The sequence below is a fragment of the Leuciscus leuciscus genome, assembly GCF_965113295.1.
Source record: "Leuciscus leuciscus genome assembly, chromosome: 1".
NCBI lineage: Eukaryota > Metazoa > Chordata > Actinopteri > Cypriniformes > Leuciscidae > Leuciscus > Leuciscus leuciscus.
In genome coordinates this window covers 8639245-8663615 of record NC_138725.1, presented here as the reverse complement: position 1 = coordinate 8663615, position 24371 = coordinate 8639245, and the positions used below count along the sequence as shown (strand labels likewise).

At 38.2% G+C, this 24371-nt stretch overlaps 3 protein-coding genes across 4 annotated transcripts in view; all 3 read left to right on the top strand.

Moving 5' to 3' along the window:
• LOC309492377 (uncharacterized protein) overlaps positions 1-24371 on the top strand; it is a 232020-nt gene that overhangs the window by 82651 nt on the left and 124998 nt on the right. The window lies entirely within an intron of this gene.
• LOC309480812 (extracellular superoxide dismutase [Cu-Zn]-like) lies at positions 4787-5475 on the top strand. Its single transcript, XM_082145453.1, has one exon. It carries the CDS (start codon positions 4802-4804, stop codon positions 5453-5455), a length of 654 nt encoding a protein of 217 aa, XP_082001579.1. The 5' UTR covers positions 4787-4801; the 3' UTR covers positions 5456-5475.
• On the top strand, positions 20815-21503 carry LOC309482039 (extracellular superoxide dismutase [Cu-Zn]-like). The gene has a single exon (XM_082147240.1). The coding sequence runs from the start codon at positions 20830-20832 to the stop codon at positions 21481-21483; it is 654 nt and encodes a 217-aa protein (XP_082003366.1). The 5' UTR covers positions 20815-20829; the 3' UTR covers positions 21484-21503.

Sequence of the window (24371 nt, the reverse complement as noted above, 5' to 3'; positions counted from 1 at the left end):
CCTATTTACAAAATAAAATCACCATGCATTTCCATTTTACACTAAGGAACAAATATCCAAAATATCCAGCGCGAGAGAGGCAAAGAAAAACGCTTGTTCTTAATTTATGCTGCTTTGAACTTTTTTCGTTTTGTACCGTTTTAATTTTTTAATTTAGCTGCAATTTCTTTGACAATAGAAATTTAAAATGTTGCAAGAATAAGATTCTGTGTTTCTTATTTTGCATCACAAAGGGGTTAAACTCTATTGATGCAACCCTGTTTAAATAAATAAACTGTCCCGACACTTTATTCATACCTTGAAATGTGCGATGGGTTTTCATGTCATCATGTCATCTTCGTCCGCTTATCCGGGGCCGGGTCGCGGGGGCAGCAGTCTAAGCAGAGATGCCCAGACTCCCCTCTCCCTAGACACTTCCTCCAGCTCTTCCGGGGGAACACCGAGGCGTTCCCAGGCCAGCCGGGAGACATAGTCTCTCCAGCGTGTCCTAGGTCTTCCCCGGGGTCTCCTCCCAGTGGGACGCGCCCGGAACACCTTCCCGGGAAGGCGTCCAGGAGGCATCCGGAACAGATGCCCGAAAGCATCTTTTGCAGCGATTTTTGTGTGATCATATCAGTGAACACCCCTGACCACTCGGTGAGTTTCACGTCTTTGTAAACGAAAGTTTAATGCGTTTTAGGAAGGATTGTCCCAGTGCACCTATACACCCATTCTAGAGGTTTTGGGGAAAGCAAAAGAAACCTAAAATTCTCGGGACAGCAGCGTCTGTCCAAAATTTAATCTTAACCGTTCTATTTCATCAGAAACGATCTGTAAACAGGGCTTTAAGTGTAAAATACCGAACTTGTCCTTTAAGCGAATATCATTTATTATCCTTATGAGCGCTGTCTCTGTGCTGTGGTGTGGTCGGAAACCAGATTGAAAATGATTCAAGTATCCATTCGAGCATAAGAATTTGTTCAGCTGACAACTTTTTCAATGGTCTTGCCTATGAAAGGAAGATTTGAGATCGGTCTATAGTTGCCTAATATGGTCTTATCCAGATTACTCTTTTTCAGGAGGGGCTTGACAGCTGCAGTTTTCAGGGATTTTGGAAAACTCCCAGAGAGAAGTGAGGCATTTACCACTTCAAGAAGATCTGCTTCTAAACTGTTTAAGAAGCTTCTAAACTGTTTAACTCATAACACTCTACACACCATTCTTCCTTGGGCATGTCTCCTTTTGAATGTCAATTTGGGTTTCCCCCATCTTTGTTTCCTGAGCAGGAACTGGAGGTCCAGGTACCAGCTGCAAACCAATTAGTCCAGAGGTGCCGCCAGGCCTGGCGGAAAGCACGCACAGCCTTAGTGAAAGCATCGCAACGGTAGCAGAAACCAGTATACACTGTCCGTCAACTGCTAGATTCTCGTTGAGTCCGTGGATGAGTCCAATACCTAATGGATTGGGAGGGTTATGGCCCAGAAGAGCGGTCTTGGGTGCCAGCTGGAGACATCTTAGATCCAGACCTTATCAGAGAGTTCCACCGTCTGGATTCCAACCGTAGCCAACGGAACGTCAGGAGCCGTTCCTGAGAGAGGGGCTCCTGTAAGACTCCTCCTGCAATGACTCTCCAAGCCACTAGGGAGAGCTGTCTGCTCCTTCCTGCAATTACTCTCCCTGCCACTAGATGGCACCACCTGCTGTGAACTCTTTAGACTGCTCATCAAGTTAATGTGTTCCACCTGTATTTTGTCCCATTTAAGTTGGCAGTTTTCATTGAGCTGTGTTCAGTCTTGAGCCTACCATCTATGGACTTCCTGAGTCATAGAAGAGTTAAAGGGATAGTTCACTTTGAAATTAAATTTTGGTATGTTTTAGCTTACCTCAAGGGCATCCAAGATGTAGGTGTCTTTTTTTCCGCAGTAGTTTCAATTTTGATATTTTTAGGTCAAACCGTTCTTGTCTCTCAGTCATATAATGCAGGTCTATGGTCACTGTCTCAAAGAGCCTGCACAGAGTCCAAATTAAGGCGAGACACGGCAGGCAAAAACATCGTTTTTTTTTTACTGGTCAATTTTGAGATTTGGGGATATTTGTCTTCAATAACACGTCTTCTTTCAGACTTGTGTTGAAAAAAAGTCCGAAATACACATTTAGGTCTTTATTTTATTACACTTTGTCTGTTTGCGTCTGTAGATTTCTCATAAATTCAACAAAAGTTTGCGTTCTTAATCAACGTGCTGCTCCGCGATCTCTGCCGTCAGCCTGTAATCAGAAGCTCCGTTAGGAAGCTCTCTATGTTGTGTACAATCCTGTCGGATCCAAATATGGTCATTTCCTTTTTATCAGCAACCAATCGTGAAAGTAAAAGGGCTGAATGCGCAATCTCATTGGCTGATGAAAAATCTTTAAAGCCCGTTTTCTCAAAATGACTTTTCTCTCATTCTCCAAGTCCGAAATCTCCACTTCAGTAGCACCTATATACACCAAACTTTCCAGACTTGTACCTAGTTATATTATGAAGACATTTACAGAGGGATTTGTAAATATATTATTCCTAGCCTGATTTATATAACATTTTATTCCAAAAAACATGGCGAAATTTTTTTTTTAAGGCTATTGACAGTATTTTCTGATTTACAGGATAACAAAAGTAGATATCCATAAATCCCTCTGTAATTTTTTTCCCATCTAATATGTGAACACAATGAAAAAATCATTTTTAACCTGGCTTTATCCAATACTGAGATATCGTTTTTTTAAATATATGCAAATTAGTGCATATTTGATTAGATATTGCCTGATTTGCATATTTAAACATTAAATTACAGAAAACTTGTAATACATTTTTTTCTCATCTTAATGTAGGTAATCAACTGGGAAAGTTTCATGGTGATTTCTGCTAGTTAAAATTTTTACCCTATTCACCTGTAGTGTCTCGCCTTAAAACAATTCCCCATCGTTGCCGCTTCCTATTGTGTGACGTGTGCGTAGACTGGTGCATAGATATATACACTAGATGTCACCTCTTTCCAATGAAATGCCGTAGCCAAGGCGGCATCTATTGTATATACTATGCACCAGTCTGCGCACACGTCATACGCCAGGAAGCGCCCGCGCCTTCAGATCACTTGGACGTGGCTGAGTACAAAAGGTAAAAACGATATAAATACTGTTCGTTTTCTCACACAAACCGCTCGTTTCGTGTCTTAGGCCGTCAATGTGTACTTACGATGGGGAATTGTTTAATTTGGACGATGGGGAATTGTTTTAATTTGGACTCTGTGCATGCACTTTGAGACAGTGACCATAGACCTGCATTATATGACTGAGAGACAAGAACGGTTTGACCTAAAAATATCAAAATTGAAACTACTGCGAAAAAAAGACACCTACATCTTGGATGCTTTAGCTTTTGTGTTTCAATTCACAATATAAACAGCTGTTTACCTTGACTTTAGCCTGTTAGGTTCAGAACATGGTGTTATCTGTTCTGACACACATTGTTAAAGCATCGGTAAATTTGGCAGTAAAAATCCATTGGTTTGGTCTTGTTTGAGCTTGTGTGTAAAAGAAGTTCAAGCATTTAAAATTTGTGTCAATTGTATGCATTTTGTGTTAAAGCAACGAGAAATGTGTTAATAGTATACACAGGCAAACAAAGGGAGCTAAATGAAACACAGGTGAACTTAATTAGTGACTAACAGACTATCATGGTTAACTTGTAGCTCAACATGAGTTCCTATAAGAGCAGCCAAAAGGAACATTCTCTCAACCCCAGGTCAGGACTGCACACGGATTAAGCGTTGTAGTATTTTTGTGACTGCAATATTCAGGCTCCACACGGATTGAGGACGACTTTTCAGCTGTACGGTAGTGCACCTTTGCTGTTTTAGGCTTGTTTTGTTTTTTCTCCATTCCATTTTCTCCATCAACTGACTTGATTTAGTACAACTAAAAAAGGTTTAGTTTAAGCAAAAGTATAGATATTGTCTTTTATTTTACCTGTCCTTGAGAAAAATATCAGAATCAAAAAATCTTAACTTTATATTTAATATTGAATAACATGTAGGCTACAACAGATCAAATTAAGTGTACTTTAAAGCACAACAAAAAGATTTTTAAAATATAATGTACTTTAAAGTAAAACTCTTAGTTTGGCATTACTTTTTTTCTTTTTTTTTTTTTAAAGTGTACATGTACTTAATGACACTCCTGCCAGCAGAAGCCCTATCATGGCCACCAGAGGGCACTTCTCCCTAGACCTTTTCCATTTCCATGAACCTTTGCCTGGACTCATTTTAGTGTGATTACATCCACCTGTATGTCATTGGTTTGTATCATAGGAACTTTGGCTGGCAGGTGTGACGCTTATGAAAGTGTACGTGTGTACACTTAAGTGGCTTTTTATAATTCATCAGTGTTATTATCTGCAAGTTTTTATTTATTATTATTATTATTGTACTTTCAAGATACTACAGATACACATCCAATACCAATAAGCTAATTTTTTATTTTATTATTTTCACAAGGGTACATAGCAATTCAAGAGTTTTTCTAGACCGCAACATGGTGTCGGCCCCCATCTGGTACACCTGGATCACACACGGCCCAGATGTGGGCCGGATCTGGTTGATGTCTGGGTTCTTGTATGGTTTTCCGTTGCAAACTAATCTGGTTGTGCTATTTTTACCTAATGCAACTTCCATTCTCAAAGCTCCCTGCAACAAAGCTTTGACCCTTTATCAAAAATATTACGTTCTTAAACCAAATGGCATGATTTCACTGAATCCACTTTTCATTGTAGGCTTTAAAGATCAACATGGAGAAAATCATCCTAATATTCCCTCTGATATTGCTGGTGCTGCATATACAAGGAGGAGAGTTCCACAAGGAGGAGTGTTTGCCTGCCGAAGCTCCACAGCCGGAAGTCGTGGAGTTCGACAACACCATCTATGCCACTTGTGAAGTAACTCCCAGCCCCAATTTGCCACGTAACCAGCCAAAGATCTTTGGGCAAATCCTCTTCAAGCAGGTCTTCCCCAATGGAGATTTAGAAGTGAAAATCAACCTCCGTGGTTTGCCTGCCATCGATCGTCAAGAGCGTGCCATGCACATCCATCAGTATGGAGACCTCAGTCAAGGCAGCATCACTGTTGGTCCTCATTATAATCCAAACGGCGTTGACCACCCTCATCATCCTGGAGACCTGGGCAACTTTGCTTCCGAGAAAGGAGTTATAAGGCAGTTCCTGACGCTTCCAGACGCCAAGCTCTTTGGGCCTTATTCCATTCTGGGACGTGCGGTGGTGGTTCATGAGAAGGAGGATGATCTGGGAATGGGTTCAGATGAGGAGAGTAAACTCAGTGGGAATGCTGGAGAGAGAATTGCTCTCGGTGTGATTGGTATTACTACTCCAAGTCTGTGGCAGAAGACTGAAGTGCCCCCCAAGAAAACATGTGGAGGAAGGCACTGAGAGTCAAAGATGAGGGAGTCGGATATATGGTGGAAGGCCAGATTCAAATGGGATAATCATGATTTTTTCCTTGTGTATTCTTTGTATGTGTCCTACATTAAAGTATATTTCATAACCTGAACATTCCCATGTATTTTTTCTTGGTCTTTTCAGAGGCTTTTTGGCCAAAGCTTCCAATAGTAAATGCACTCTTAAAAATAAATGTAGGGTGAATGCAGGCAAAGTGGGCCGTTTAGTTTGATTTACTGTGCTCAATGGGTTAACACTTTCAGAGCATGACAATGGCCTTTAATTAAAGATACACTATTTCTTTAAATGATACAATGGTTTTGGTTGATGCAATATGACACTGGAGGGTGTGGCTAGATCTCAAGGGAGGACACCCTTATTGTTCAAGGTAGACATAACCTCTGACATAAGATTTTATTTTTGAAATTATAAGGTTTCTCGCTAAATGTCAACAAATGGGTATATTATTCTGACAGTTTGTTAGTACAGTTAACAGGGAATCAAAATGCAAAAAAATTTCTTGGTTTTCTTATAAGGTGTTTAAAGCTAGAATATGTAAGATTTTTGTAATCAAATAACCAAAAATCACTTGCAAAGTGTGATATATTTCCTGCAGTTGTGTACTTCCAGTATCCCAAAGATTTTTAATTTCAGAGAAATTCCCATTTTAAATTAAAGCTGCAAGCAGCATTTATCGGTGTTCAAGCATTTAAGGCCTTTAAGCACAAATGCATAAAAAGACTAAGTTTTATTTGGCAACCATTTAACCACTGACATCATACATGGAAAAACCATTTCCAGCCAATTTAACAAAGGAAATATATGGTTTTCAAAGCTTTTTTAACAGTTATAGCGCCACCTATGGTCCGATCTCCATAAAATTGTTCATGCTTGTTTACAATGTTATTTCACATATGCTCACCAATTTTCGTTAAGTTCTGAGTTTTCGTTTAGGATTTATAGGCTTTCGAGTGAATTTTGCCACGCCCATTTTCTAAATGACCCTGTTGTAGCCGTCCAAATGTAAAAGTTCAAAAGTTTTAGCACTTTGTGCTTGAACCCCTAATAATGGCTCATCCATGTTCACTTTCGTTCAAACATTATGGACCATGGCAAGCAGACTTTGGGACAAAAGGAGAACTAAAACGAGGATCAATATCGGCGTGGTGTTTTCGAGATGCCGTAAACTTCGACTTGACAGAGGCGTCTTGCATGTACTTTATTAGACAGTTGAGCAAATGTACATAAAACTGTCATATAGCTCAACATGATGAAATGTTAGAATATGATCTGTATGTTATTCTAATGTTGATCTAGCTTACTGCTAGTCTCATACAGACAAACAAACGCATAGAATAACATTACTTTCAATACACTCAAATGCAGTTTAGTGTGATAGTGTAGACCAAGTGAAACAGCGCTGCGTTACCTCACAAGTTTAATTCACCAAATAAACTGACTTGTTAACCCTTTTCCACCAAGGCAGTGCTGAGGATCAATATCGGCGTGGTGTTTTCAAGATGCCGCAAACTTTGACTTGACTGAGACGTCTTGCATGTACTTTATTAGACAGTTGAGCAAATGTTCAAAACCCGCATGGTGTTATCTGTTCTCACACACATTGTTAAAGCACACTTTTACACTGAATGTTTGCTGCTTCAATCCAGATGAGTACGTTGTTAGGCTATTGACTGTATGTAGGGTGACCACCCGTCCCGCATTGCGTTGTACCGCACAGCATTTTCACCCCTTGTCCCGCACGTCGCATATTGAGAAAATGTCCCGCATTTTCATCAGTCCGTCGGTTTTGAATGATCATATTAAGAAAACGTGCATGCTTTCTTTTGCCTTTTTAAGAAAGCATTTTCTTTATTATTTTTGCGGCATAGTTTTTCACCTATATTTAACAGCGCTTCCTCAGAAGTAGGCTACAAATACAACCGCCTTCTTTTAAATCCTATCCAATGGTTGAAAGTAAAGGAGTAAACACGGTCACTAGTAGGTTTTGACGGCTGTCAATCAAAATGTGGAGCGGTGATTCGTTCCATGTGTTCCCTGTCAGAAAACAAATGGATAATTCGGTCAATTAAAATAAAAATTTAACAGAATTTATCAACTTGTTGCCAGCTGTGGTTGTTTTGATTCACATCCTTTCTAAAAAATATGAAAGTTTTTGGTTTATAAGACATGTCAATGATCTAATTTCATGTTTTATATTTTATTAGTTCATTATTTATTTTGTTGGATTTTAATTGGACTTGGTCAGAACTGTTTCAAAAATAGTTATCTGCATGATGCTGCTGCCTTTGGGCTCAGTGATGTTGAATTTAAATGACATGTCAAATTAAGACATGTAATGTTACATTGTGATATAATGGTGTTTTCTGGAAGGGACTAAAGAACAAAGCATTTTTATCAGCTGAAAGGCAGAATACAAATGTTTTTTTTTTTTATTAAGTTAGATAAGCATTAAATAACAGTTTCAGGTTATGTTTTAGTGTTGGTAACATGTCCAACATTGTCCAACACAAACGTATAATCGTCCCACATTTGGTTTGTTTGATGGTGGTCACCCTACTGTATAGGGTAAATTTAGTATAGGGTGAACTTTTTGAATCTTGTTCCTGACTAATAACCCAAATTACAAAAAAAAAAAGACTAAAACTAATACAAACTAAACTAAAACTAAGCATTTTCAAAAAATAAAAAATAAACTAGCAAACCCACTTTAAAAACTAATTAAAACTAAACTGAATTTAAAAACAAAAAGTCAAAACGAAATAAAAATAAAAACTAATGAAAAATGCAAAACTATAATAACCCTGACAGAGACGGATGTAGTGCTAACTGTGTTAAGAGTTTTGGAAAATTGTTAAAAGTATTGAAAAATCTGTCATAGCAATCGTAAAAAAAAAAATATAGCAGTACTTCTTTTAATAAACACAAAACACTGGAGAACACATTGTGCAATGCAAGACAAAGAACTGAATAAACTGAGTGCTATATATAAACAGGCAAACAAAGGGAGCTAAATGAAACACAGGTGAACTTAATTAGTGACTAACAGACTATCATGGTTAACTTGTAGCTCAACATGAGTTCCTATAAGAGCAGCCAAAAGGAACATTCTCTCAACCCCAGGTCAGGACTGCACACGGATTAAGCGTTGTAGTATTTTTGTGACTGCAATATTCAGGCTCCACACGGATTGAGGACGACTTTTCAGCTGTACGGTAGTGCACCTTTGCTGTTTTAGGCTTGTTTTGTTTTTTCTCCATTCCATTTTCTCCATCAACTGACTTGATTTAGTACAACTAAAAAAAGTTTAGTTTAAGCAAAAGTATAGATATTGTCTTTTATTTTACCTGTCCTTGTGAAAAATATCAGATTCAAAAAAATCTTAACTTTATATTTAATATTGAATAACATGTAGGCTACAACAGATCAAATTAAGTGTACTTTAAAGCACAACAAAAAGATTTTTAAAACATAATGTATTTTAAAGTAAAACTCTTAGTTTGGCATTACTTTTTTATTTTTTAAAGGGGTCATATAATGGTACATGCACTTTTACAAGTTGATTGCACTGAAATGTCTGTTGGCAGTGCCTGTACACAACCATCCTATCATGATAAAAATCCATCCAGTGGTTTTGTTTTAATCTCCTTATATGTTTGACCATCTCTGAAATCAAGCCGTTTGATATTGTGACGTCATAAGATCGTACGCCCCTCCCGCTATTGTGATTGACAGCCGTGTTTCAACACAAGACCCGCCCTGAGCAAGCTGTGACAGCCGTTGTCATAGTAGTCCGCCATTGTTGATATGCTGGAGTAGAATGGCGTCTAAGTGATTGTGGTGCTCTGTTCTTAGATGTAATAAGGAACACAGCAGTCATTTGGATGTTCCTAAATCCGAGCCGTTGAAGAAGCAGTGGCTGAGTTTTGTTTTTGAAGCAATATGCCCAAATGATTGACGTGGGGATTCCCTCACGGGGATTCCCCACGATCGTCTGTGCTTTCATGTTTGCGAATCATTTCACACCAGACAGCTTCACAAACGAGAAAAAACGGATCGGTACCAACGTGTTCCTGCTGAACCTCCAGAAGATGTGAGTGTAATGTTTTATTAACCTTTATATTAGTATTTATATTAATCTTTGCGAAATTTGCAAACCTTGCTGCAGGCTTCACGATGAATGCATCTAAGGTTTACACTCAGGGTACATTACAGCATGTTTTCTAAGTACGACGTTCTCAAAATAATTCATAATCCCACGTTTATAACGAATAACACGTGGTTATTGTGTTAGATACGGTCAGAGAATGTCTAATACGGTGTACCCACAGAACAGAGGGGTGGGGTGAGCAAAGCTCCTTATCATTTAAAGACACATGCACTGAAACGGCGTGCTGAAAACAGCTGTTTTTGACCAGGTAAAATTTGTGTTTTCTTACAATACTAATGAGAATTTTTAATTAAAGTATATTACAAACTTTTAATTTAGACCCTAAAGAATCATATTAGCTTGTACAAAAATGGCATTATATGACCCCTTTAAAGTGTACATGTACTTAATGTCACTCCTGCCTGCAGAAGCCCTATCATGGCCACCAGAGGGCACTTCTCCCTAGACCTTTTCCATTTCCATGAACCTTTGCCTGGACTCATTTTAGTGTGATTACATCCACCTGTATGTCATTGGTTTGTATCATAGGAACTTTGGCTGGCAGGTGTGATGCTTATGAAAGTGTACGTGTACACTTAAGTGGCTTTTTATAATTCATCAGTGTTATTATCTGCAAGTTTTTATTTATTATTATTATTGTACTTTTAAGATACTACAGATACACATCCAATACCAATAAGCTAATTTTTTATTTTATTATTTTCACAAGGGTACATAGCAATTCAAAAATTCAAGAGTTTTCTAGACCGCAACATGGTGTCGGCCCCCATCTGGTACACCTGGATTACACACGGCCCAGATGTGGGCCGGATCTGGTTGCTGTCTGGGTTCTTGTATGGTTTTTCCATTGCAAACTAATCTGGTTGTGCTATTTTTACCTAATGCAACTTCCATTCTCAAAGCTCCCTGCAACAAAGCTTTGACCCTTTATCAAAAATATTACGTTCTTAAACCAAATGGCATGATTTCACTGAATCCACTTTTCATTGTAGGCTTTAAAGATCAACATGGAGAAAATCATCCTAATATTCCCTCTGATATTGCTGGTGCTGCATATACAAGGAGGAGAGTTCCACAAGGAGGAGTGTTTGCCTGCCGAAGCTCCACAGCCGGAAGTCGTGGAGTTCGACAACACCATCTATGCCACTTGTGAAGTAACTCCCAGCCCCAATTTGCCACGTAACCAGCCAAAGATCTTTGGGCAAATCCTCTTCAAGCAGGTCTTCCCCAATGGAGATTTAGAAGTGAAAATCAACCTCCGTGGTTTGCCTGCCATCGATCGTCAAGAGCGTGCCATGCACATCCATCAGTATGGAGACCTCAGTCAAGGCAGCATCACTGTTGGTCCTCATTATAATCCAAACGGCGTTGACCACCCTCATCATCCTGGAGACCTGGGCAACTTTGCTTCCGAGAAAGGAGTTATAAGGCAGTTCCTGACGCTTCCAGACGCCAAGCTCTTTGGGCCTTATTCCATTCTGGGACGTGCGGTGGCGGTTCATGAGAAGGAGGATGATCTGGGAATGGGTTCAGATGAGGAGAGTAAACTCAGTGGGAATGCTGGACCGATAATTGCTCTCGGTGTGATTGGTATTACTACTCCAAGTCTGTGGCAGAAGACTGAAGTGCCCCCCAAGAAAACATGTGGAGGAAGGCACTGAGAGTCAAAGATGAGGGAGTCGGATATGGTGGAAGGCCAGATTCAAATGGGATAATCATGATTTTCCTTGTGTATTCTTTGTATGTGTCCTACATTAAAGTATATTTCATAACCTGAACATTCCCATGTTTTTTTTCTTGGTCTTTTCAAAGGCTTTTTGGCCAAAGCTTCCAATAGTAAATGCACTCTTAAAAATAAATGTAGGGTGAATGCAGGCAAAGTGGGCCGTTTAGTTTGATTTACTGTGCTCAATGGGTTAACACTTTCAGAGCATGACAATGGCCTTTAATTAAAGATACACTATTTCTTTAAATGATACAATGGTTTAGGTTGATGCAATATGACACTGGAGGGTGTGGCTAGATCTCAAGGGAGGACACCCTTATTGTTCAAGGTAGACATAACCTCTGACATAAGATTTTATTTTTGAAGTTATAAGGTTTCTCGCTAAATGTCAACAAATGGGTATATTATTCTGACAGTTTGTTAGTACAGTTAACAGGGAATCAAAATGCAAAAAAAATGTCTTGGTTTTCTTGTAAGGTGTTTAAAGCTAGAATATGTAAGATTTTTGTAATAAAATAACCAAAAATCACTTGCAAAGTGTGATATATTTCCTGCAGTTGTGTACTTCCAGTATCCCAAAAGTTCCCAAAGATTTTTAATTTCAGAGAAATTCCCATTTTAAATTAAAGCTGCAAGCAGCATTTATTGGTGTTCAAGCATTTAAGGCCTTTAAGCACAAATGCATAAAAAGACATTAAGTTTTATTTGGCAACCATTTAACCACTGACATCATACATGGAAAAGACCATTTCCAGCCAATTTAACAAAGGAAATATATGGTTTTCAAAGCTTTTTAACAGTTATAGCGCCACCTATGGTCCGATCTCCATAAAATTGTGCATGCTTGTTTACAATGTTATTTCACATATGCTCACCAATTTTCATTAAGTTCTGAGTTTTCGTTTAGGATTTATAGGCTTTCGAGTGAATTTTGCCACGCCCATTTTCTAAATGACCCTGTTGTAGCCGTCCAAATGTAAAAGTTCAAAAGTTTTAGCACTTTGTGCTTGAACCCCTAATAATGGCTCATTCTAATAGATATCTAATAGATTTAGTCAATCATAGCACAATGTCATAAAAACACTAACATCAGATGGAATTACAGAAACTGCATTATTGTATACGTGTCAGGTCTGCCCTTATACAACAGACAGTATATTGTATTGATCATAGATTGTGTTTTGCTCTGCAGTTTCTTTTGAAGCCTCTCTACATTTTTGTTTTGTTAACATTTACATGTAGTTTCTGTCAACATAAAATAAATTAATATTTTCGTTTTAACTCTGGTACGTGTTTAAGGCGCTGGTGCAAAAGAACACAGGAACAAAGGTAGTTTAAATTGAAGAAAAATAGTACATTTATTCACAATATGATAACTCAAAGAAAGAGAGAGAGAGAGAGAGAGAGAGAGAGAGAGAGAGAGAGAGAGAAACAAAAATACCGTACACAGGGAGAAGGAACCTGAGCAGGGCTAAATCAAAGAAAGAAATAAAACAAAACCCACAATATAACCATCTCCCCTTCCCAATAAGCTACTAATTCAAAAAGAAAAGATAAAAAAAAAAAAAAAAAACATCTTCAGCATTCAACATGCCCTACTTAAACTACTTAAAACTCAAAACATACAATGGTGGCACCCGCTGCTTACCTAATGGTTTTAGCAACGTGTTTCCCTAGAGATGTTGCAAAAAATGGAAGTCGCGTGACACACTTCCCTGGTCACTACTCCCTGGTCGGCTGTAAACCAATATAAAGAAAACATAAAGACTTCAAGTTTTTACATGCTTTGAAAAACAACAAATCACTGAGAGAAAACAAACTGTTGGTTAAAACAATTGAAAAGATTAAACAAAGAATCAACCCATTCAGGTGTAACCGTCGAAATGATGACTGACAGCCAACAGCACCGCCCTAAGACAGCCAACAGCACCGCCCTAGCAGAGAAAGAGAAAGTAAAATAAAAAAACAACATCCTCTGAGCACGTAACAGATAGTCATGTGCATTTGATCTACAGATGGTGGACAACCAGAATGCCTATTACCGCCACGCCAGCCGAAAATAAACCAGCTGCATTTCAAAGTCGTCCCCGAAATGACCGCCAGGTGGCGCAAAGGGACATTGTGCAAAACAGCAGCAATTGCCGTATTTTAAAATGTAAGTGGGTTAAATATAAAACCCTGAGCCTAATAGGCATATTTTTCATTAAATAGGCCTATTAGGCTACAACAGAATAGAACCAAAGATAGAATCAATTTTAGAACTGAAAAAATAGAATCAAAAGTTAAAAATAGAGACGATATTAGGAGCAATGACGCTGAATATTTTTACTATTCTATTGAGGAATTAGATAGGCTAAATGAAGAGCTCTCGTGAGCGATATAATTGCATAGTAATTTATAGTGATTTCAAAAGCAGTCCTTAAAAAAACAAAAAAACATGGAGTAGTGTGGCATCATTTTTGAGAGATTACGCGGAACGCGTTTTAGTTAAGATCCTGGTTTCAATGCCCTTAATGTATATTGGCTAGGCTACTGCTTTAAAAAAATGTCACAACGCGTTTTGAGATTGTTTTGAATTAAACATTGAAGTTTAAAATGTAGTGTTTTGGCACACCAGGCCGAGTGGCGTTACGCATTGTTCAAAAATCAGGTTTTATTCTGGCATGTTGAATTGGCGTTAGAATTTTTTTTTAGATTTATTAGATTTAGATTTTAGATTTCGTTAGATTTATTTTTCTCATAACAGCTAAAATAACTTAATATATGCCTTGTCTTAATATGACCTACTTAATATAGGCAATAGACATATAATAGCCTATATAATAAATTAGCAAAACTTGGCCACTAAATATTTAATTTTCAATTATTTTAATTATCACAATTAAAGTTTTAATTTTATTAAATTGAACAAGCGCAACAATCAGCATTTAATCAAATATTCTAAAAGATGTATTATTAATAATAATGTTATTTCAACATAATATTTCGTTTTTTCGACATAATATGTGTGCGTGCAACAAGCAAGATGTGCATTTGTAAATCCGGTGATGCGTGCATTGATTTTTATCAATAAACTAGTGTTTTCTGACAGTGTCGACTGCAAAGATGAAGTTACGATCGCCATATTTGTAGTGAACGCACCTAGAGAGAAATGCACATAAAGACATAATCAGAGAGTAGCCTTTTTCTTTTCGTTTTGAATTATTTCGTTTGAAGACATTTCAAGCTTTGTGTATTTGATGTATTTATCATGTCTGTGTGAGGCATACGCTGAGTTTCGTTAAGTTAGGAGGATGAGATGCGCTCCAGCTGACGTGCAATGCAAGTGACCGCGCGGGCGCCTCCATGATTAGTGTCTGTTATATTTGCTTCTCTTACTTATTAAATCCAGGCAATTGGTTGATGAAAAATTGATTAAAATTAAGATACAATTTATAGAAAACGAAATTCACTTTAAAGAAAGGTTTTCTACTAAACAAAACTTAATGAAGTGGTCAAAATCATGTCTGACCCACTCCATATCCATCTCTCCATATAATGCATCCTATCTTACTCGTGCTGTTCACTTTTCATAGATGAAAAAAAAAAAAAACATTATAATATTTTAACAAATATGATACTAAATGAGATTATTTAATGGCTACAACAGTATAGTAGGCCTATAGAATCTATTTGAACAAATTGCTGCACATTAATTTAATTAAATGAAACCTTGTAACGAATTCACATTGTAGGGTAGACTGTGTACAGTTGAGACACCTTAAATAACTTGCGTTCGCAGCAAGCACAAGTTGTGATTTTTGCTGTGCACTTGCATATTAGTGTCAGCTGGGAAGGAAATATGGTGGTGTGGCGCAATGGATAAGACACATGCCTTTGGTGTGAGAGACCCGGGTTCGAATCCACTGTGAGACACCAATGTGTCCCTGAGCAAGACACTTAACCCCTAGTTGCTCCAGAGGCGTGCGACCTCTGACATATATAGCAATTGTAAGTCGCTTTGGATAAAAGCGTCAGCTAAATGAATAAATGTAAATGTAAATATAGAGACCAGACCTCTTGGAACTTTAATTGAATACATAGCGTTGGTAAAGCATACTGCAATTACATCCCTACAAATTTATTAGGCCCTACTGAAAATAAATGTATCGAATTTAAGCAAAATAGCCAAAATGTTAAGACTGTAAGCCCTTTGCTTTTTTACGTAGCCTATAAAGGACTCTTATAGCCGACTTTGTGTTAATTTAATTTGTAGAGGATTTTTTTTAACTCAAACATTAACACTGAAATAAATGAAACTAAATTATTGTACATTTTTTGGCACACCACGACGAGTGGCGCTATGCATTGTTCTAAAGCCAGGTTTTATTCTGGCATGTTGAATTAGTGTTCGACAAACGCGGCGGCGCGTTCATTTGAATGAAGAGCGCTTCTCGCTCACACACACTGGAACGTTAGGCCATGTCGCAACGAGTGAATCGTGGCCGAGTGGTTGAACTTACGTTACGATCATTTAGATGACACGGGTTCGAATCCCGAACTAATTTGGACTACTGATATTTTTTATTTTAGCCTATTAATGCATTTTATAGTCTATTGTTGATGCAGAGAGATTTGTCTAGTTTTAAAACATAGTTTTTTGCTTATAGCCTATTTACAAAATAAAATCACCATGCATTTCCATTTTACACTAAGGAACAAATATCCAAAATATCCAGCGCGAGAGAGGCAAAGAAAAACGCTTGTTCTTAATTTATGCTGCTTTGAACTTTTTTCGTTTTGTACCGTTTTAATTTTTTAATTTAGCTGCAATTTCTTTGACAATAGAAATTTAAAATGTTGCAAGAATAAGATTCTGTGTTTCTTATTTTGCATCACAAAGGGATTAAACTCTATTGATGCAACCCTGTTTAAATAAATAAACTGTCCCGACACTTTATTCATACCTTGAAATGTGCGATGGGTTTTCATGTCATCATGTCATCTTCGTCCGCTTATCCGGGGCCGGGTCGCGGGGGCAGCAGTCTAAGCAGAGATGCCCAGACTCCCCTCTCCCTAGACACTTCCTCCAGCTCTTCCGGGGGAACACCGAGGCGTTCCCAGGCCAGCCGGGAGACATAGTCTCTCCAGCATGTCCTAGGTCTTCCCCGGGGTCTCCTCCCAGTGGGACGCGCCCGGAACACCTTCCCGGGAAGGCGTCCAGGAGGCATCCGGAACAGATGCCCGAAAGCATCTTTTGCAGCGATTTTTGTGTGATCATATCAGTGAACACCCCTGACCACTCGGTGAGTTTCACTTCTTTGTAAACGAAAGTTTAATGCGTTTTAGGAAGGATTGTCCCAGTGCACCTATACGCCCATTCTAGAGGTTTTGGGGAAAGCAAAAGAAACCTAAAATTCTCGGGACAGCAGCGTCTGTCCAAAATTTAATCTTAACCGTTCTATTTCATCAGAAACGATCTGTAAACAGGGCTTTAAGTGTAAAATACCGAACTTGTCCTTTAAGCGAATATCATTTATTATCCTTATGAGCGCTGTCTCTGTGCTGTGGTGTGGTCGGAAACCAGATTGAAAATGATTCAAGTATCCATTCGAGCATAAGAATTTGTTCAGCTGACAACTTTTTCAATGGTCTTGCCTATGAAAGGAAGATTTGAGATCGGTCTATAGTTGCCTAATATGGTCTTATCCAGATTACTCTTTTTCAGGAGGGGCTTGACAACTGCAGTTTTCAGGGAGTTTGGAAAACTCCCAGAGAGAAGTGAGGCATTTACCACTTCAAGAAGATCTGCTTCTAAACTGTTTAAGAAGCTTCTAAACTGTTTAACTCATAACACTCTACACACCATTCTTCCTTGGGCATGTCTCCTTTTGAATGTCAATTTGGGTTTCCCCCATCTTTGTTTCCTGAGCAGGAACTGGAGGTCCAGGTACCAGCTGCAAACCAATTAGTCCAGAGGTGCCGCCAGGCCTGGCGGAAAGCACGCACAGCCTTAGTGAAAGCATCGCAACGGTAGCAGAAACCAGTATACACTGTCCGTCAACTGCTAGATTCTCGTTGAGTCCGTGGATGAGTCCAATACCTAATGGATTGGGAGGGTTATGGCCCAGAAGAGCGGTCTTGGGTGCCAGCTGGAGACATCTTAGATCCAGACCTTATCAGAGAGTTCCACCGTCTGGATTCCAACCGTAGCCAACGGAACGTCAGGAGCCGTTCCTGAGAGAGGGGCTCCTGTAAGACTCCTCCTGCAATGACTCTCCAAGCCACTAGGGAGAGCTGTCTGCTCCTTCCTGCAATTACTCTCCCTGCCACTAGATGGCACCACCTGCTGTGAACTCTTTAGACTGCTCATCAAGTTAATGTGTTCCACCTGTATTTTGTCCCATTTAAGTTGGCAGTTTTCATTGAGCTGTGTTCAGTCTTGAGCCTACCATCTATGGACTTCCTGAGTCATAGAAGAGTTAAAGGGATAGTTCACTTTGAAATTAAATTTTGGTATGTTTTAGCTTACCTCAAGGGCATCCAAGATGTAGGTGTCTTTTTTTCCGCAGTAGTTTCAATTTTGATATTTTTAGGTCAAACCGTTCTTGTCTCTCAGTCATATAATGCAGGTCTATGGTCACTGTCTCAAAGAGCCTGCACAGAGTCCAAATTAAGGCGAGACACGGCAGGCAAAAACATCGTTTTTTTTTTACTGGTCAATTTTGAGATTTGGGGATATTTGTCTTCAATAACACGTCTTCTTTCAGACTTGTGTTGAAAAAAAGTCCGAAATACACATTTAGGTCTTTATTTTATTACACTTTGTCTGTTTGCGTCTGTAGATTTCTCATAAATTCAACAAAAGTTTGCGTTCTTAATCAACGTGCTGCTCCGCGATCTCTGCCGTCAGCCTGTAATCAGAAGCTCCGTTAGGAAGCTCTCTATGTTGTGTACAATCCTGTCGGATCCAAATATGGTCATTTCCTTTTTATCAGCAACCAATCGTGAAAGTAAAAGGGCTGAATGCGCAATCTCATTGGCTGATGAAAAATCTTTAAAGCCCGTTTTCTCAAAATGACTTTTCTCTCATTCTCCAAGTCCGAAATCTCCACTTCAGTAGCACCTATATACACCAAACTTTCCAGACTTGTACCTAGTTATATTATGAAGACATTTACAGAGGGATTTGTAAATATATTATTCCTAGCCTGATTTATATAACATTTTATTCCAAAAAACATGGCGAAATTTTTTTTTTTAAGGCTATTGACAGTATTTTCTGATTTACAGGATAACAAAAGTAGATATCCATAAATCCCTCTGTAATTTTTTTCCCATCTAATATGTGAACACAATGAAAAAATCATTTTTAACCTGGCTTTATCCAATACTGAGATATCGTTTTTTTAAATATATGCAAATTAGTGCATATTTGATTAGATATTGCCTGATTTGCATATTTAAACATTAAATTACAGAAAACTTGTAATACATTTTTTTCTCATCTTAATGTAGGTAATCAACTGGGAAAGTTTCATGGTGATTTCTGCTAGTTAAAATTTTTACCCTATTCACCTGTAGTGTCTCGCCTTAAAACAATTCCCCATCGTTGCCGCTTCCTATTGTGTGACGTGTGCGTAGACTGGTGCATAGATATATACACTAGATGTCACCTCTTTCCAATGAAATGCCGTAGCCAAGGCGGCATCTATTGTATATACTATGCACCAGTCTGCGCACACGTCATACGCCAGGAAGCGCCCGCGCCTTCAGATCACTTGGACGTGGCTGAGTACAAAAGGTAAAAACGATATAAATACTGTTCGTTTTCTCACACAAACCGCTCGTTTCGTGTCTTAGGCCGTCAATGTGTACTTACGATGGGGAATTGTTTAATTTGGACGATGGGGAATTGTTTTAATTTGGACTCTGTGCATGCACTTTGAGACAGTGACCATAGACCTGCATTATATGACTGAGAGACAAGAACGGTTTGACCTAAAAATATCAAAATTGAAACTACTGCGAAAAAAAGACACCTACATCTTGGATGCTTTAGCTTTTGTGTTTCAATTCACAATATAAACAGCTGTTTACCTTGACTTTAGCCTGTTAGGTTCAGAACATGGTGTTATCTGTTCTGACACACATTGTTAAAGCATCGGTAAATTTGGCAGTAAAAATCCATTGGTTTGGTCTTGTTTGAGCTTGTGTGTAAAAGAAGTTCAAGCATTTAAAATTTGTGTCAATTGTATGCATTTTGTGTTAAAGCAACGAGAAATGTGTTAATAGTATACACAGGCAAACAAAGGGAGCTAAATGAAACACAGGTGAACTTAATTAGTGACTAACAGACTATCATGGTTAACTTGTAGCTCAACATGAGTTCCTATAAGAGCAGCCAAAAGGAACATTCTCTCAACCCCAGGTCAGGACTGCACACGGATTAAGCGTTGTAGTATTTTTGTGACTGCAATATTCAGGCTCCACACGGATTGAGGACGACTTTTCAGCTGTACGGTAGTGCACCTTTGCTGTTTTAGGCTTGTTTTGTTTTTTCTCCATTCCATTTTCTCCATCAACTGACTTGATTTAGTACAACTAAAAAAGGTTTAGTTTAAGCAAAAGTATAGATATTGTCTTTTATTTTACCTGTCCTTGAGAAAAATATCAGAATCAAAAAATCTTAACTTTATATTTAATATTGAATAACATGTAGGCTACAACAGATCAAATTAAGTGTACTTTAAAGCACAACAAAAAGATTTTTAAAATATAATGTACTTTAAAGTAAAACTCTTAGTTTGGCATTACTTTTTTTCTTTTTTTTTTTTAAAGTGTACATGTACTTAATGACACTCCTGCCAGCAGAAGCCCTATCATGGCCACCAGAGGGCACTTCTCCCTAGACCTTTTCCATTTCCATGAACCTTTGCCTGGACTCATTTTAGTGTGATTACATCCACCTGTATGTCATTGGTTTGTATCATAGGAACTTTGGCTGGCAGGTGTGACGCTTATGAAAGTGTACGTGTGTACACTTAAGTGGCTTTTTATAATTCATCAGTGTTATTATCTGCAAGTTTTTATTTATTATTATTATTATTGTACTTTCAAGATACTACAGATACACATCCAATACCAATAAGCTAATTTTTTATTTTATTATTTTCACAAGGGTACATAGCAATTCAAGAGTTTTTCTAGACCGCAACATGGTGTCGGCCCCCATCTGGTACACCTGGATCACACACGGCCCAGATGTGGGCCGGATCTGGTTGATGTCTGGGTTCTTGTATGGTTTTCCGTTGCAAACTAATCTGGTTGTGCTATTTTTACCTAATGCAACTTCCATTCTCAAAGCTCCCTGCAACAAAGCTTTGACCCTTTATCAAAAATATTACGTTCTTAAACCAAATGGCATGATTTCACTGAATCCACTTTTCATTGTAGGCTTTAAAGATCAACATGGAGAAAATCATCCTAATATTCCCTCTGATATTGCTGGTGCTGCATATACAAGGAGGAGAGTTCCACAAGGAGGAGTGTTTGCCTGCCGAAGCTCCACAGCCGGAAGTCGTGGAGTTCGACAACACCATCTATGCCACTTGTGAAGTAACTCCCAGCCCCAATTTGCCACGTAACCAGCCAAAGATCTTTGGGCAAATCCTCTTCAAGCAGGTCTTCCCCAATGGAGATTTAGAAGTGAAAATCAACCTCCGTGGTTTGCCTGCCATCGATCGTCAAGAGCGTGCCATGCACATCCATCAGTATGGAGACCTCAGTCAAGGCAGCATCACTGTTGGTCCTCATTATAATCCAAACGGCGTTGACCACCCTCATCATCCTGGAGACCTGGGCAACTTTGCTTCCGAGAAAGGAGTTATAAGGCAGTTCCTGACGCTTCCAGACGCCAAGCTCTTTGGGCCTTATTCCATTCTGGGACGTGCGGTGGTGGTTCATGAGAAGGAGGATGATCTGGGAATGGGTTCAGATGAGGAGAGTAAACTCAGTGGGAATGCTGGAGAGAGAATTGCTCTCGGTGTGATTGGTATTACTACTCCAAGTCTGTGGCAGAAGACTGAAGTGCCCCCCAAGAAAACATGTGGAGGAAGGCACTGAGAGTCAAAGATGAGGGAGTCGGATATATGGTGGAAGGCCAGATTCAAATGGGATAATCATGATTTTTTCCTTGTGTATTCTTTGTATGTGTCCTACATTAAAGTATATTTCATAACCTGAACATTCCCATGTATTTTTTCTTGGTCTTTTCAGAGGCTTTTTGGCCAAAGCTTCCAATAGTAAATGCACTCTTAAAAATAAATGTAGGGTGAATGCAGGCAAAGTGGGCCGTTTAGTTTGATTTACTGTGCTCAATGGGTTAACACTTTCAGAGCATGACAATGGCCTTTAATTAAAGATACACTATTTCTTTAAATGATACAATGGTTTTGGTTGATGCAATATGACACTGGAGGGTGTGGCTAGATCTCAAGGGAGGACACCCTTATTGTTCAAGGTAGACATAACCTCTGACATAAGATTTTATTTTTGAAATTATAAGGTTTCTCGCTAAATGTCAACAAATGGGTATATTATTCTGACAGTTTGTTAGTACAGTTAACAGGGAATCAAAATGCAAAAAAATTTCTTGGTTTTCTTATAAGGTGTTTAAAGCTAGAATATGTAAGATTTTTGTAATAAAATAACCAAAAATCACTTGCAAAGTGTGATATATTTCCTGCAGTTGTGTACTTCCAGTATCCCAAAGATTTTTAATTTCAGAGAAATTCCCATTTTAAATTAAAGCTGCAAGCAGCATTTATCGGTGTTCAAGCATTTAAGGCCTTTAAGCACAAATGCATAAAAAGACTAAGTTTTATTTGGCAACCATTTAACCACTGACATCATACATGGAAAAACCATTTCCAGCCAATTTAACAAAGGAAATATATGGTTTTCAAAGCTTTTTTAACAGTTATAGCGCCACCTATGGTCCGATCTCCATAAAATTGTTCATGCTTGTTTACAATGTTATTTCACATATGCTCACCAATTTTCGTTAAGTTCTGAGTTTTCGTTTAGGATTTATAGGCTTTCGAGTGAATTTTGCCACGCCCATTTTCTAAATGACCCTGTTGTAGCCGTCCAAATGTAAAAGTTCAAAAGTTTTAGCACTTTGTGCTTGAACCCCTAATAATGGCTCATCCATGTTCACTTTCGTTCAAACATTATGGACCATGGCAAGCAGACTTTGGGACAAAAGGAGAACTAAAACGAGGATCAATATCGGCGTGGTGTTTTCGAGATGCCGTAAACTTCGACTTGACAGAGGCGTCTTGCATGTACTTTATTAGACAGTTGAGCAAATGTACATAAAACTGTCATATAGCTCAACATGATGAAATGTTAGAATATGATCTGTATGTTATTCTAATGTTGATCTAGCTTACTGCTAGTCTCATACAGACAAACAAACGCATAGAATAACATTACTTTCAATACACTCAAATGCAGTTTAGTGTGATAGTGTAGACCAAGTGAAACAGCGCTGCGTTACCTCACAAGTTTAATTCACCAAATAAACTGACTTGTTAACCCTTTTCCACCAAGGCAGTGCTGAGGATCAATATCGGCGTGGTGTTTTCAAGATGCCGCAAACTTTGACTTGACTGAGACGTCTTGCATGTACTTTATTAGACAGTTGAGCAAATGTTCAAAACCCGCATGGTGTTATCTGTTCTCACACACATTGTTAAAGCACACTTTTACACTGAATGTTTGCTGCTTCAATCCAGATGAGTACGTTGTTAGGCTATTGACTGTATGTAGGGTGACCACCCGTCCCGCATTGCGTTGTACCGCACAGCATTTTCACCCCTTGTCCCGCACGTCGCATATTGAGAAAATGTCCCGCATTTTCATCAGTCTGTCGGTTTTGAATGATCATATTAAGAAAACGTGCATGCTTTCTTTTGCCTTTTTAAGAAAGCATTTTCTTTATTATTTTTGCGGCATAGTTTTTCACCTATATTTAACAGCGCTTCCTCAGAAGTAGGCTACAAATACAACCGCCTTCTTTTAAATCCTATCCAATGGTTGAAAGTAAAGGAGTAAACACGGTCACTAGTAGGTTTTGACGGCTGTCAATCAAAATGTGGAGCGGTGATTCGTTCCATGTGTTCCCTGTCAGAAAACAAATGGATAATTCGGTCAATTAAAATAAAAATTTAACAGAATTTATCAACTTGTTGCCAGCTGTGGTTGTTTTGATTCACATCCTTTCTAAAAAATATGAAAGTTTTTGGTTTATAAGACATGTCAATGATCTAATTTCATGTTTTATATTTTATTAGTTCATTATTTATTTTGTTGGATTTTAATTGGACTTGGTCAGAACTGTTTCAAAAATAGTTATCTGCATGATGCTGCTGCCTTTGGGCTCAGTGATGTTGAATTTAAATGACATGTCAAATTAAGACATGTAATGTTACATTGTGATATAATGGTGTTTTCTGGAAGGGACTAAAGAACAAAGCATTTTTATCAGCTGAAAGGCAGAATACAAATGTTTTTTTTTTTATTAAGTTAGATAAGCATTAAATAACAGTTTCAGGTTATGTTTTAGTGTTGGTAACATGTCCAACATTGTCCAACACAAACGTATAATCGTCCCACATTTGGTTTGTTTGATGGTGGTCACCCTACTGTATAGGGTAAATTTAGTATAGGGTGAACTTTTTGAATCTTGTTCCTGACTAATAACCCAAATTACAAAAAAAAAAAGACTAAAACTAACACTAAAACTAATACAAACTAAACTAAAACTAAGCATTTTCAAAAAATAAAAAATAAACTAGCAAACCCACTTTAAAAACTAATTAAAACTAAACTGAATTTAAAAACAAAAAGTCAAAACGAAATAAAAATAAAAACTAATGAAAAATGCAAAACTATAATAACCCTGACAGAGACGGATGTAGTGCTAACTGTGTTAAGAGTTTTGGAAA